The sequence below is a fragment of the Labeo rohita genome, chromosome 19 (assembly GCF_022985175.1).
Source record: "Labeo rohita strain BAU-BD-2019 chromosome 19, IGBB_LRoh.1.0, whole genome shotgun sequence".
Taxonomy (NCBI): Eukaryota; Metazoa; Chordata; class Actinopteri; order Cypriniformes; family Cyprinidae; genus Labeo; species Labeo rohita.
In genome coordinates this window covers 3,836,095-3,848,579 of record NC_066887.1, presented here as the reverse complement: position 1 = coordinate 3,848,579, position 12,485 = coordinate 3,836,095, and the positions used below count along the sequence as shown (strand labels likewise).

The following is a 12,485-nucleotide window of genomic DNA, read 5'->3' as shown; positions in this document are numbered from 1 at the left end:
GTCCTTTGTTTACTTAATTTTACCGCAGGTGTGTTTACAATTACCCATAGCGTCAGCGACGCAATGCTCGTTCCCTTATCTCAGGGAACTGAGGTTACGTTAGTAACCTGAGCAACACAATTCGATGCGGGAATTTCAAAAAGATTGAAAGACAATGCTGTGCTGACTATATTGGATCCGACAATGATGAGGGAACCAAAAGTATTAAGTTATTTATGTGTTTTAAACCTAAATCACACTGGCGTCCATCTATGAGGAATGCAGGGCTCGCAAAATCGCTAGCCCAACGTCCCGGGGCTATTGTGTTTTCCAGTCGGGCTACCAAAATGTATCACCGGCTTGCCTGACAGGCTATCTTAAATACAGATTTCCCTCGGGTCCTTAAAAACTCTTTAATTTAGTTGTAAAACTTAAGGCCATAAAAAGTTTCAATGCATTAAATGGTATAAGAAATGTCTTGATTATAATTTCAAGATGTCTTACAGTTGGGGACGAAAAGACAAGAATCGCGACAGAGCTGGATTCAACCTCAAAAGGCAATGATGTAATTGAATAAGTATGAGCGTTGCACGTTTCAAAGTCAAAACACGGCGCGGATGTCTTTATGTGAATGTTTCTGAAGGGAACCGACTGTCCTCAGAAATGTGTCATTAAGTTGGCTTGAGAAAGCCAACTTACTGAAATGCTATTTAAACTTCCAGTTATTATTATTCTTCTGAGACTAAAATTATCAACTCTATCTCCTCCTAGAGCTTTAACTCTACAAACTCCAAACTCAGCCCAGATCTTCAAACTGATCTGAAGTTAGTTGCTATATCTTTTCTAACTGAGCAGACTTACGATTTTCCTAAAAATTACGATTAAATTTGGGAAAAATCCCATAGACTTGCATTGACGGAATGTTCAAATGAGCCAACACTATCTAACCATTACTATCTATCTATCTATCTATGGCTAGCAATTGGAATCATGCTAGTAACTTGCTAATCATGCTAGAAACATGCTAGCAACTTGTTAATCATGCTAGAAAAATGCTTGCAACATGCTAACAACTTGCTAATCATGCTAGCAACATGCTAGCAACTTGCTAATTATGTTAGAAACATGCTAGCAACTTGCTAATCATGCTAGAAACATGTTAGCAACATACTAGTAACTTGCTAATCATGCTAGCAACATGCTAACAACTTGCTAATCATGTTAGAAACATGCTAGCAACATGCTCACAACTTGTTAATCATGTTAGAAACATGTTAGCAACTTGCTAATCATGCTAGAAACATGCTAGCAACATACTAGTAACTTGCTAATCATGCTAGCAACATGTTAGTAATTTGCAAATCATGTTAATAAAATGTTAGCTATCTATCATCTATCTCTGACAAACTGTATCGCCTTCAAAACATTCAAACTTTAACCTTTTAAACCTACTTTAGACTTCAAAGTATTTCAGACTGAAAACCATCAAACTTAAAACTTCTTAAAACTTCTTAACTTTTCAAACTTTTTAAACGTTTCAAACTTTTTAAAACTTTCTGTTCCGGCTTTCTCAAGCCAACCTAAAGTTTGTCTTGACAAACTTTTTTTGTCTAGTTGACATTTTTGTTTCATCTTACCTATAATGCCTGATAAAGCAGCGTTTATGAGCGTGGTGCTGCTTAGTGTACAGCTGTTATCAGGGAAACTGTTATATTATGCCACTCCTAAAGTCTCCTAAAGGGAATGAATTTGCGTTTCCAAAAAGCCTTTCTTGCTGTTTATGGTCAGATCAATGCAAATATCAACCCATGTTTTTACGCAGCAAACACATAGAGCTGTAAATGTGAAAGAAGTTAATGTGCCTTCTAAAAATCTAAACAATTAAGGCAGTGATATATATAAGTTTTAAATTAATATAATCTAATATAATAATAAATGAAAATCTCGGATGACAAGGGGGTGCATACATTATATGTGAATCTCCACTAATGAGTCACTGAATCATTCATTCAACAGATTCGTTCAAAAAGCCAGTTTATTCAATAAGGAAAAACTCCTTTGTGTTGCTCAGAGACACAAAACAGTGCTATGATCTTTGTAGCATGCGTCACCTTGGTGCTATTTTGGAGAGTACCACGACACATACACTTGTTTTGATCTGCACATAAACAACGCATCTGTGTGATGCTGCTGATGTAGAACATGTGGTACTCTCCAAAATAGCAGTAGGGTGACGCGGTGGTGAATTGGTGAAATAAAGTTATTTTAGTTTTTTGCACAACAAAATGTATTTTCATAGCTTTATAAAATTACAGTTGAACCTCTGATGTCACATGGACTATTTTATCGATGGTCTTGGCACCTTTCTGGACCTTAAACATAGTAGGACCCTTGCTGTCTATGCAGGATCAGAAAGCTCTCGAATTTCATCAAAAATATATTATATATATATATATATATATATATCTGTGTTCTGAAGACGAACAAAGGTCTTACGGGTTTGGAACGACGTGAGGGCAATTAATGTCAGAATTAAAATTCTGGTAAAGTTGTGCATCTTTATCCAATATTGTGGTATTGAATGAAGTACAATTTTGACTACCTACCTATTTTATAACAGCCTGTAGTGTTGAGTGCACCTACTGTATAATGGGGCCTATAACATAAAATGTCATCTAGGTAGGCAGCTCACTAGGGTTTGTAACTGATAAATGAAAAATGGGATCATGAAAATGTTCCCAAAGCTTTCTGCTCACTCGCCAAACTTTTCTAAACACCCTGTCATGGGCTGTTTTACAGGATTATGTAAACCACTTGTTGTGGAATAATGGATTCAATTTTACAGCCCGTGTGGGGTCCGGCTGTTAATAAAACCCTGACCGCTCACTACGTCCATCTGTTCCTGTGGGTCATAGGTCAACACAGGTCAATATCTCAGCACATGAGACAATGGTAAATAGCCATTTCTACACCTGGTTGACTATACTGATTGAGGCTTTAAAGCTCTCATGAGTGCTGGTTAGTTTGCATTATGCATTCTCAATGAATGCCATTCCTTTGTTACAAAGATTCTTTCAGGTTTATTTCGGTCTGTTTTCCATTTATAGATATACTGCATTTACAGTTTTTCTCAGTCGCTTTGGTGCATTTCTCAAATCATCCTTAACATTTGCAAAGTAGTATGTGCATTTCTTAAAACAATTCGTACAAACAGCACAACACAATGGGTTACCTGCAAAAGCCTGTAACTTACTCAAAATCTTTAGTTCATCTATCAAAAGTAAGTATGCATGTCAATGAACATATCAGTGCCATCAGAATGAAAAGTCTTTGTTTCATTGTTCACAAACAAGATGGTGAAAATGCTTAGTCATGTTGTCAGTCAAACAGTGTATTCTGTTAGCATTACCTGATGTAAACTATAGCAATAGTTTGTATGACAGTCACTGTATTGAAATGCAGAAGGCTGCCATATATCCATTTCAAAAGTACAAATGTCCACATTACTGTATGTAAGATGTTGATTAAGAGACTGGATAGGGCAAAAGAAAAAGAAAAAAGAAAAGAAAAAAACACATTACAGAGTCACTGTGATAGACAAGAAAAATAAATATCCCTGATAGTACACGTACATCACTAAGACATTTCTTTTATGTCTGCATTGACATCTGCAAGATTTATTTTTTAGAGTGTTTGCTCACCTGCACGTTTCCTACCAGGTGTCAAATAGACTTTTATTAGATGTCTTTACTGTAAGATGTTTATGATTTAGAGTGTATGTAAAACTGACATCTTACAGATGTCTGTCAGATGTTTGTACATGGCAGATGCACAAAAGCGAAAATACAAAATTAGAAAGGCAAACACAGGAATCACTCCTTAGGCAGAACTTTGCTTTTGCATACAGCACTGTATGAGGAATTTCAGAGAACTGGTTTGTTATTGGTTAATCTGCATTCCCTTATTAGTGAAAGTCAAGATGTATGGCTAATTTACAAATAGACTAATAGGTTTTTTTTACAGGAATATGTAAAAAAAAAAATACTTGACAGTATATGACAACTATATCAACCATTTTGCATTTAATGACTTATACGATGAACTAATGACTAGATGTTTTGAGGGGTAAGACTATTGCACAGAGAACTACATAATACATTTTGAGCAACATGACACTAGCAACTGATAATGTAGGAAAACGCAGACAAATGTACATAATCAATTGCATGAATGTTACCAAAGCAATCGCAACTTGTTCAAAAGAATGAAAAAACTGCTATTATGATGTGCACAAGTGACTAGATGATGTGGAGGTTGAAAAAGTAGTTTTGAGAATTTCACTTCAGATTTGAGAAATGCACCAAAGCGACTGAGAAAAACTGTAATACACAACAGAATGTTTGTGGTTTCCTATTAAATTAATCATGTGATGTAATAAATTAATCAAAAATGTTGAAATGGTTCTTGAGCATCAGATTAGCACATTAGAATGATTTCTGAAGGATCATGTGACACTGAAGACTGAGTAATGATGCTGAAAATGGAATTAAAAATAAATTTAAAGTAAGCGCAGATTTGGAGCAAACCATACTTTACACATTATAATTCATGCGCATGTACTTGTTGCACCTAACATCTAAAGCCCTTCTATACATTCACATTGTCTGTGTCTGTGACTTAAACCAGCATCCCTTTTGTTTGTTCCGTCATGCCGAGACCACACAGTGAGTCTAATGTCAAATAGTATTCTTCTGTGTCTGCACTATTTCAACTTTAATGTTTAATATAAATGTCACATTTACTAGGCTGTGGTTTACATTACAGATTTCAACCATCCAGTTATTTTTAGTACGTAGATGGTATTTTAAGTTTGTTGGATTGTGTACTTAAAAGAAATGATACAAGAAACGTGCTGGGAAGTGTTGCACCCTGTTGGATTTATGTGTGCTGGATTATTTGTGTTACTGTCTGACATGTTGAGGTTCGAGCGGTGATATGAATCACGACTGTATTCTTCAGACTTTAATAGGAAGGTTTGAGACGTTTCTATTTTGAGCCGGTATTCAGCGGGGGGGTGATGATTTCAACTTACAATACTATATTTATAGCTTACTGGAGTGCACATTTTGTCTCATATTTAAGATGAAGTGGTTGTCTTCTCTAGGGGACATCCAGTGTCTGTTTGTCATCTTGAATCAAAATGTCAGATTGTCTTCTGACGCCTGTACAGAACCATTATTGATTACGGAGTAGAACTTTGTAATGTTTCAAACAACAGTCTTAGAAAGTAGGGCAGTGGTAGGGCAGTAGGGCATTTTGGCAGCCTAACCTGGTCAAGAACCACCCATTTATACAGGAAGACTAGTTTGACTGGTACATGAATTGTTCAGTCTGCTACTAAAAATGCAATCAGGTTTATACCACTTTTAACCACTGTTGCGTGCATATAATTGTCAGTGAGGATAAGTGTGTGTGTAGTGACTGATGAAGCTGCAGTCAGAAGGCAAGTCATGTGCATGTGTTTGTGTGCAGTCATATCTCTAGGCAGAGCTCTGTCTCCTGGAGAAGCGTTTGAGGGGTCTCTTAGTTTCTGTGCCTCTGATTGGCCACATCATCTGTGAGCCACGTGCACATGCCGCCGTCTCCCCCTCCCACCCCTCAGATGAAGTAGCGCGCTGCAGAGGAGACAGTCAGACAGTCCTCCTCACTGCATATCAACCTGAGAACTAATAAGACTCGCAGCTGCTACTGATGAGAGGATTTGAACACAATCCAACCAAATCCGTTTCTCCAAAACCGTTTTGTAGCATCAGCTCTACTCGTCTACCATCCTCGTTTGGTGTTTTTAGAAGTATTTGAGGTGGTAAAATGGGCAGACAAGGGCAGGATGGCAGCGCCGCTCTCCCCGGCATGCGAATGCAGCGTTCACAGAGCCGGCTTAGCCTGTCTGCCTCTTTCGAGGCGCTGGCCGTCTACTTCCCCTGCATGAACTCCTTTGATGAGGCAGATGGAGGTAAGAATGAAGGCACATGCCAAGTGTGACAGGTTCTGCTATGTTTTGCAAGCTTCTTGTTAGCACTGAATTTGGTCGTGAATGGATTTTGTGACCACCTAAAAGCCAAATATCTGTATATGATATGTGATTTATGTTGGTTTTTCTGCTTTGATTGGATGAGGAAGATGCAGTAATGTACAAGCATGATAGATAGATAGATAGATAGATAGATAGATAGATAGATAGATAGATAGATAGATATGCAGATGATAGATATATTTGTATGTATGCAGATTAGATAGATAGATAATGCATGCAGAGATAGACAGATAGATAGATTTGTATGTATGCAGATGATATATAGATAAAGATAGATAGATAGATAGATTTGTATGTATGCAGATGATCGATAGATAGATAGATCGATATAGATAATGTATGCAGAGATAGATTTGTATGTATGCAGATGATCGATAGATAGATAGATATAGACAGATAGACAGACAGACAGATAGATAGATAGATAGATAGATAGATAGATAATGTATGCAGAGATAGATAGATTTGTATGTATGCAGACGATTGATGATAGATAGATAGATAGATAGATAATATATGCAGAGATAGGTAGATAGATAGATAGATAGATAGATAGATGATAGATAGATAGATAGATAGATAGATAGATAGATTTGTATGTATGCAGATGATAGATAGAAAGATAGATTTGTATGTATGCAGACGATTGATGCCAGATAGATAGAAAGATAGATAGATAGATAGATTTGTATGTATGTAGATGATCGATGATAGATAATGTATGAAGAGATAGATAGATAGATAGATACATTTGTATGTATGCAGATGATCGATGATAGATAGATAGATAATGCATGGAGAGATAGATGATAGATAGATAGATAGATAGATAGATAGATAGATAGATAGATAGATAGATAGATAGATAGATCGATAATGCATGCAGAGATAGATAGAAAGATGATAGCTAGATAGATAGATAGATAGATAGATAGATGTGGATGTGGAGTGGCAGTGTTATAGTCTGAGTCCAGGCTGAGACCTGAGTAGGCTGAGTCTGAGTCAAGACAGAGACTGGAAGAGGCTCTGAATGATACCTATGGTATGAATGAAGCCTGGTTTCAAGTCAGTGTCACGTGACCCTCCGCAGCACAGTGTGCTCTGGTCCAGAGATACACAGTAGCACTGAGAGAACTTATGCATGAATTGGCACAGACCATAAAACATGTCTGCAGAAGTATAGTACTCAAGACTCATCTCAGTCTGAGTCAAGGTCAAGTCCAAATGCTCCTGAGTCCATGACAAGACCATGAAACTATGGGAAACTTGAGAACTGTTTCTAGAAGTGTCACACATTTGTCTTTTTTATTTACTGTACTTATCTTCCCTTCCCTTGTTGTAATTTTCAGAGGAGGGTAAGAAGAAGAAGCCAGTGCGTCTGGCCATCCAGCGAAGCGTGGAGACTGGTTTAGCCATCGAAATGAAGAGCAGGATGACACGGCAGCCCAGCCGAGAGACCACAGATGACGGTGAAAAGGCGAAGCCTGGAAAGTAAGTACTGTAAAAATTCTTTATTCTGAATATGATGATCCACATATTCCTAAAGCACACGATGTTATCACCACCATTGCTAGTTGGCTGGTTTTGTGTCAGTGGTGATATCTTGTCAGACTATTAGCACCCGATTTACAGATGTTCTGTCTGTTATCTGTTCAAAGTCTTATCTTTCCTGGAGTGAAGATCTCTTCAGACAGCCAGTTCACTGAATTTTTGGATGGTCTTGGCCCCGCCCAGCTGGCAGGGAGACAGACATTGGCCACGCCTCCAATGGGTTAGTATCATCACTCACTGGTTGAACAAATTAACAATTCTCTTTGGTGAGAATTGTCTTAACATTCCTTTCAAATGCATCTCCTGTTATCACTTGTGTTGGACCTTCATCTAAAGCAGCGGTGTCCAAACCAACTCCTGGAAGGGCCACCTTCCTGCAGTTTAGCTCCAACTCTAATTAAACACACCTGAACCAGCTAATCAATGTCTTCAGACTTCAGACTAGAACAGGGGTGCCCAAACTTGGTTCTAGAGGGCTAGTGACCTGTAGAGTTTAGCTCCAAACCCCAATTAGACACACCTGAACCAGCTAATCAAGCTCTTACTCCTATGTGTGTTGAGGCAAATTGGAGCTAAACTCTGCAAGACACCGGCCCTCCAGGACCGAGTTGGGCACCCTTATACTAGAAACTTCAATGCAAGTGTGTTAGAGCTGGTTGAAGCTAAACTCTGCAGGACGTGGCCCTCCAGGAGCAGGATTGGACACCCCTGGCCTAGACCAGGGGTGCCCAAACTTGGTCCTGGAGGGCCAGTGTCCTGCAGAGTTTAGCTCCAACTTGCCTCAACACACCTGCTGGGAAGTTTCTAGTATGCCTAGTAAGAGTTTGATTAGTTAGTTCAGGTGTGTCTCATTGGAGTTAGAGGACACCAGCAACTCTGCAGGACTCTGGCCCTCCAGGGGTCCACCCTAGACCAGGGGTCCTCAGCTCTAGCCCTTGAAGTCCACTCTCCTGCAGAGTTCAGCTCCAACCCTAATCAAACACCTGAACAAGCTAATCAAGGTCTTCAGGATTGCTAGAAAGTTACATGTAGGTGAGTTTGATCAAGGTTGGAGCTAAACTCTGCAGGAAAGTGAATCTCGACGACCAGCGTTAAGAACCCCTGGTCTAGTGCCCCATCCTGCAGAGTTGAGCTTCAACCAGCTACAACACACTTGCCTCAAAGTTTCTAGTTTTTCTGATTACCTGATTCAGGTGCGTTTAATTACAGTTGGAGCTAAACTGCAGGAAAGTGGCCCTTAAAGACTTGCGGGAGTGCTGAAGGCTGTGCACGAACACTATGAATGAATGAAGACGTGCGGCTTACAAACAAGCAGGGAAAGAAGCGAATAAAAAAAGAATACAAATGTTAATATTGATTTTTCGCAGCCTGTGTTTCGGCACAACACAGCTAATTATAAATCGATTGCTTTGGTGCTTTTTCTCAAAACATGTCCTGTAACGCTCATATGCTAGGTCAGTTTGCGGCTACCTCTGAAAGTGGACAAACCCAAAATGTTTTAGACTTGATGTACACCATTATTTAGTGTCATCTACTTGTGATCAGATCAGTGAATTTGCATCTGTAAACGTTGCTGTAAGCAAGGCCTTTGAAACAACAGACAAAGCCAGTGTTCCCACCTAGTGGAGTAATAAGTGAACAAAAAAACAAATCACGTGCAGGGTAAAAGACAAGTAGTTTGAACAGTCGCATTCGCATTACTTGCACAGTACGCATAGACTAGTATAAGTGTAAAAAACAAAGAATACTTTGAGCTCAACACATAACCTGTTGAAAAAAAACTGAATATGCTGGTTAGGTGTGTTTTGAAGCATGGCTGCTGGTTTAAGCTGATCCTTAGCTGGACATGTGCTACCAACTAGCTCCTTCTCAGGACCAGCTTAAGACCAGCACATGCCCAGCTTAAACCAGCAGCCATGCTTCAAAACATACCTAACCAGCATAGAAGGTATCTCTACCAAAAAAAGTAATGATTTGTCTATAGCACTGCAGTAACTATAATCAAATGGTTTCTATAAGGTGACATTTTGTCTGCTCTAAGAGTTTGAATTTGGTCTTTGTCTGCAGGTGACATCCAGATTGGTATGGTGCACAGGAAGGAGAGGCTGGATGTTGAAGTTATTCGGGCTCGAGGTCTGGTGGGCAAACCAGGGAACAAACAGACGCCAGGTATGTCTAATCATGACACAATATGCATTTTTTTTTCTTTAAATTTCTTTAAATATGTCCTTTTCTGGACTATTTTGTGAGGATTATATGTAAATTCTTGCGGCCTTCCAATTGCAGCACCATATGTAAAAGTGTACCTGCTGGACAACGGGAAGTGCATCAACAAAAAGAAAACACGGACGGCGAGAAAAACGTTGGATCCTCTTTATCAACAACAGCTTCAGTTTGAGGAGAATCCTGAGGGGAAGGTTTTACAGGTAACATCAGGATTGCATCCTGTTTGCTTTCTTTGATACGTAATTTTTTATTTTAGCATTCTAGATAACATTACTGCACCACATCTCCTGAAACTCTTCGACCAATCATGTCTTTCTTTACAGATCATTGTTTGGGGGGACTATGGACGCATGGACCACAAATCCTTCATGGGAGCCACCCAGATCCTCTTAGACGATTTGGAGCTGACCAACATGGTGATTGGCTGGTACAAGCTCTTCCCTCCCACCTCATTAGTGGACCCAACTTTGGCACCATTAAGTAGTAAACCTCCAGATTCAGGCCTGGACAGTTCCAACGTTCGGTCGTAGCGGCACGAGGAGGTGAGCGGTAGAGAGCGGCGTGAGTAGCTCCAGCTACAGACAGAGAGGAGACGGTCTCGACGGGTCACGTCATGGTTACACTGCATGCTTGATGTTGTGTCCTCTGAGCCCGTGCGACAAGAGGCTAAGAAAAGGCCTGCGTCCTTCTGCCAAAAAAAATAAACGAAAAGAAAATGTATGCTGCTGTCACACGCAGGGAAAGAACGCCACAGGAGGTCTCTCCGTTCAGCTGAAGAGATGCAGCCAGGGATTCGGCGGAGTCTGACTCTTAACCGTAGGACGTTAGGAGCGCTGATTTCCACCGGAAAAGGAAGACGTTGTTTTCCTCTGGCTGTTTCCTCTCTGTTGTATTCAAAGAGATGTCAGTGTTTCTTACCTAGAACTTGAAGCATTGTAGCCATTACTGTAAGCCAAGCTGTCAAAAGAAGATCCATAAAGAGAGAAGCACTTGGCTGAGATGGGACAGGAAAGGGAAAGGGTCCGAGAGATCAGACGTTCTCATGGGAATGACCCTACATCAAGCCAGATCTCCACTGGATCGCTCTTCAAAGTTCAGTGACGAGAGAAAGGATACGGCCAGAGTTCCTTCCTGTTTGATTCAGGAAACAACAGAATTCTAAAAAAAAAAGAAGAAGAAATTAAATAAATAAATAATGGACATTTTTGTGCTCCGGTATGATGTTCTCTTTGTTGACGTACTGTATGAAATTTCTGAGATTTTTTTTTTCTTTTCCGTTTTTTTTTTTTTTTTTTTTTTTTTTTTTTTGCAAGAATGCAAAGTTGTTTAAAAAAAATCGTAAGTTTATTTTCCTCGAGACTTGCAAAAAGAAAAAAAAAAAGAGAGGAAGAAACTTATTTAAGGATGACCAGTTCAGCCATTTTCAACAATTTGTATTATTTTTAATATGAAATTCTCTAGTGCATGATTTTCAAAGAGACTGAATGCAAAATGATAACGACGTGATTGTCATCCTTTAGAATATTCTTCTGTATTTTTACAGATCTCGGTTACAGGTGTGGCCTGGTGAGACTTTGTATCTCATGATATTAACGGGAAAAAAAAGCAAGGGATAGTCGAGGAAAACAATAAATGTACAATATTGATTTCGCTATAAAAACGAACATGAAAATTGTACATTTCTCCCTTCAAATGCAGCCATAATTCTGTGTTCATGTGGAGACGGAGCTGTAGATTATCGTATGGGTCTGTCTTGACTCCACTGTTCTGTTACAATAGAATGGCTCATTCATTCAAAGCAAGCATGTTGAAAAGGGTCTGCAACATGGATTGAGCACACCGTCTGAGTAATACAGCATGTTTTGATAGAGACATCTGGGAATTTTTCGCAGTTTTGTGTACAGTGCATGTGGACCGGAGGCTCGGCCGTCCGCCCGATCTAGTGTCGTCCACGGATTCAGGTCAGGGTTGGTGTTTTGTGGCCGACGGTTCAGACATTCAACGCAACATTCCACCTCTTGGCACTCATCTTTTCTTGACATTTTGAAAAGAAAAAAAGGAAAAGAAAATCAAACAGACAAAAGAATACTAAAAAAACGTTAAGAAGAAAATTTATATTTATTCAAGGTTGACTTGGAAAAAAAAAGGTTGCAAGTATATTTTATTTTATTATTGTTATAAAGAAAATGTTATAAAAACGGATCCCATTGGATGGTGCTGTACGAAGTCTCTGAACTCGGGAGTGGACCGGACAATGTTCATTCTCGTTGTGTTGTTCAACGCAAAAGACACTGGTTGTCGAATGAGGAGTGAGTCGCAGTTCGTGGAGATGGGAAAATTGCCACACAATATGAATTTTTAATTGTTTCTTGTTTTGAGAGAATAAAATTCATTTACTAATCCTTGTGTTCGTCTGCAATCATTCACCAAAACTTCAAGCAAAAAGAGTGAGAGTATATCAGGTAATATATATTTTTAAGTAATATAATTTAAAAAATAGAACTAAAACGTTGTTGCATTCATATTAAACAGAACTTAAATACAGATTGGTGCTTAAAACATTATGCAGTGTTTCTAAGAATAAAAGATCTGATGTCAAGAACAACACATAAATTTGCTTAAATATAACCTTTTT

At 39.0% G+C, this 12,485-nt stretch overlaps 1 protein-coding gene across 3 annotated transcripts in view; it reads left to right on the top strand.

Annotated features, from left to right (window-relative positions):
- Positions 1 to 12,250, top strand: part of rims2b (regulating synaptic membrane exocytosis 2b) — a 186,354-nt gene extending 174,104 nt beyond the window's left edge. For 2 of the 3 annotated variants that reach the window (XM_051137658.1, XM_051137660.1), the window contains 5 exons: positions 7,423 to 7,564; positions 7,732 to 7,844; positions 9,692 to 9,793; positions 9,911 to 10,050; positions 10,174 to 12,250. In XM_051137658.1, the coding sequence (XP_050993615.1) occupies positions 7,423 to 7,564; positions 7,732 to 7,844; positions 9,692 to 9,793; positions 9,911 to 10,050; positions 10,174 to 10,380 (704 nt within the window). In that variant the 3' untranslated portion in view covers positions 10,381 to 12,250. Of the gene's footprint in view, positions 1 to 5,636; positions 5,993 to 7,422; positions 7,565 to 7,731; positions 7,845 to 9,691; positions 9,794 to 9,910; positions 10,051 to 10,173 lie in introns of those variants that run through there. The other variant, XM_051137659.1, reaches the window with a different exon arrangement.
- The last annotated feature ends 235 nt before the right edge of the window (positions 12,251 to 12,485 follow it).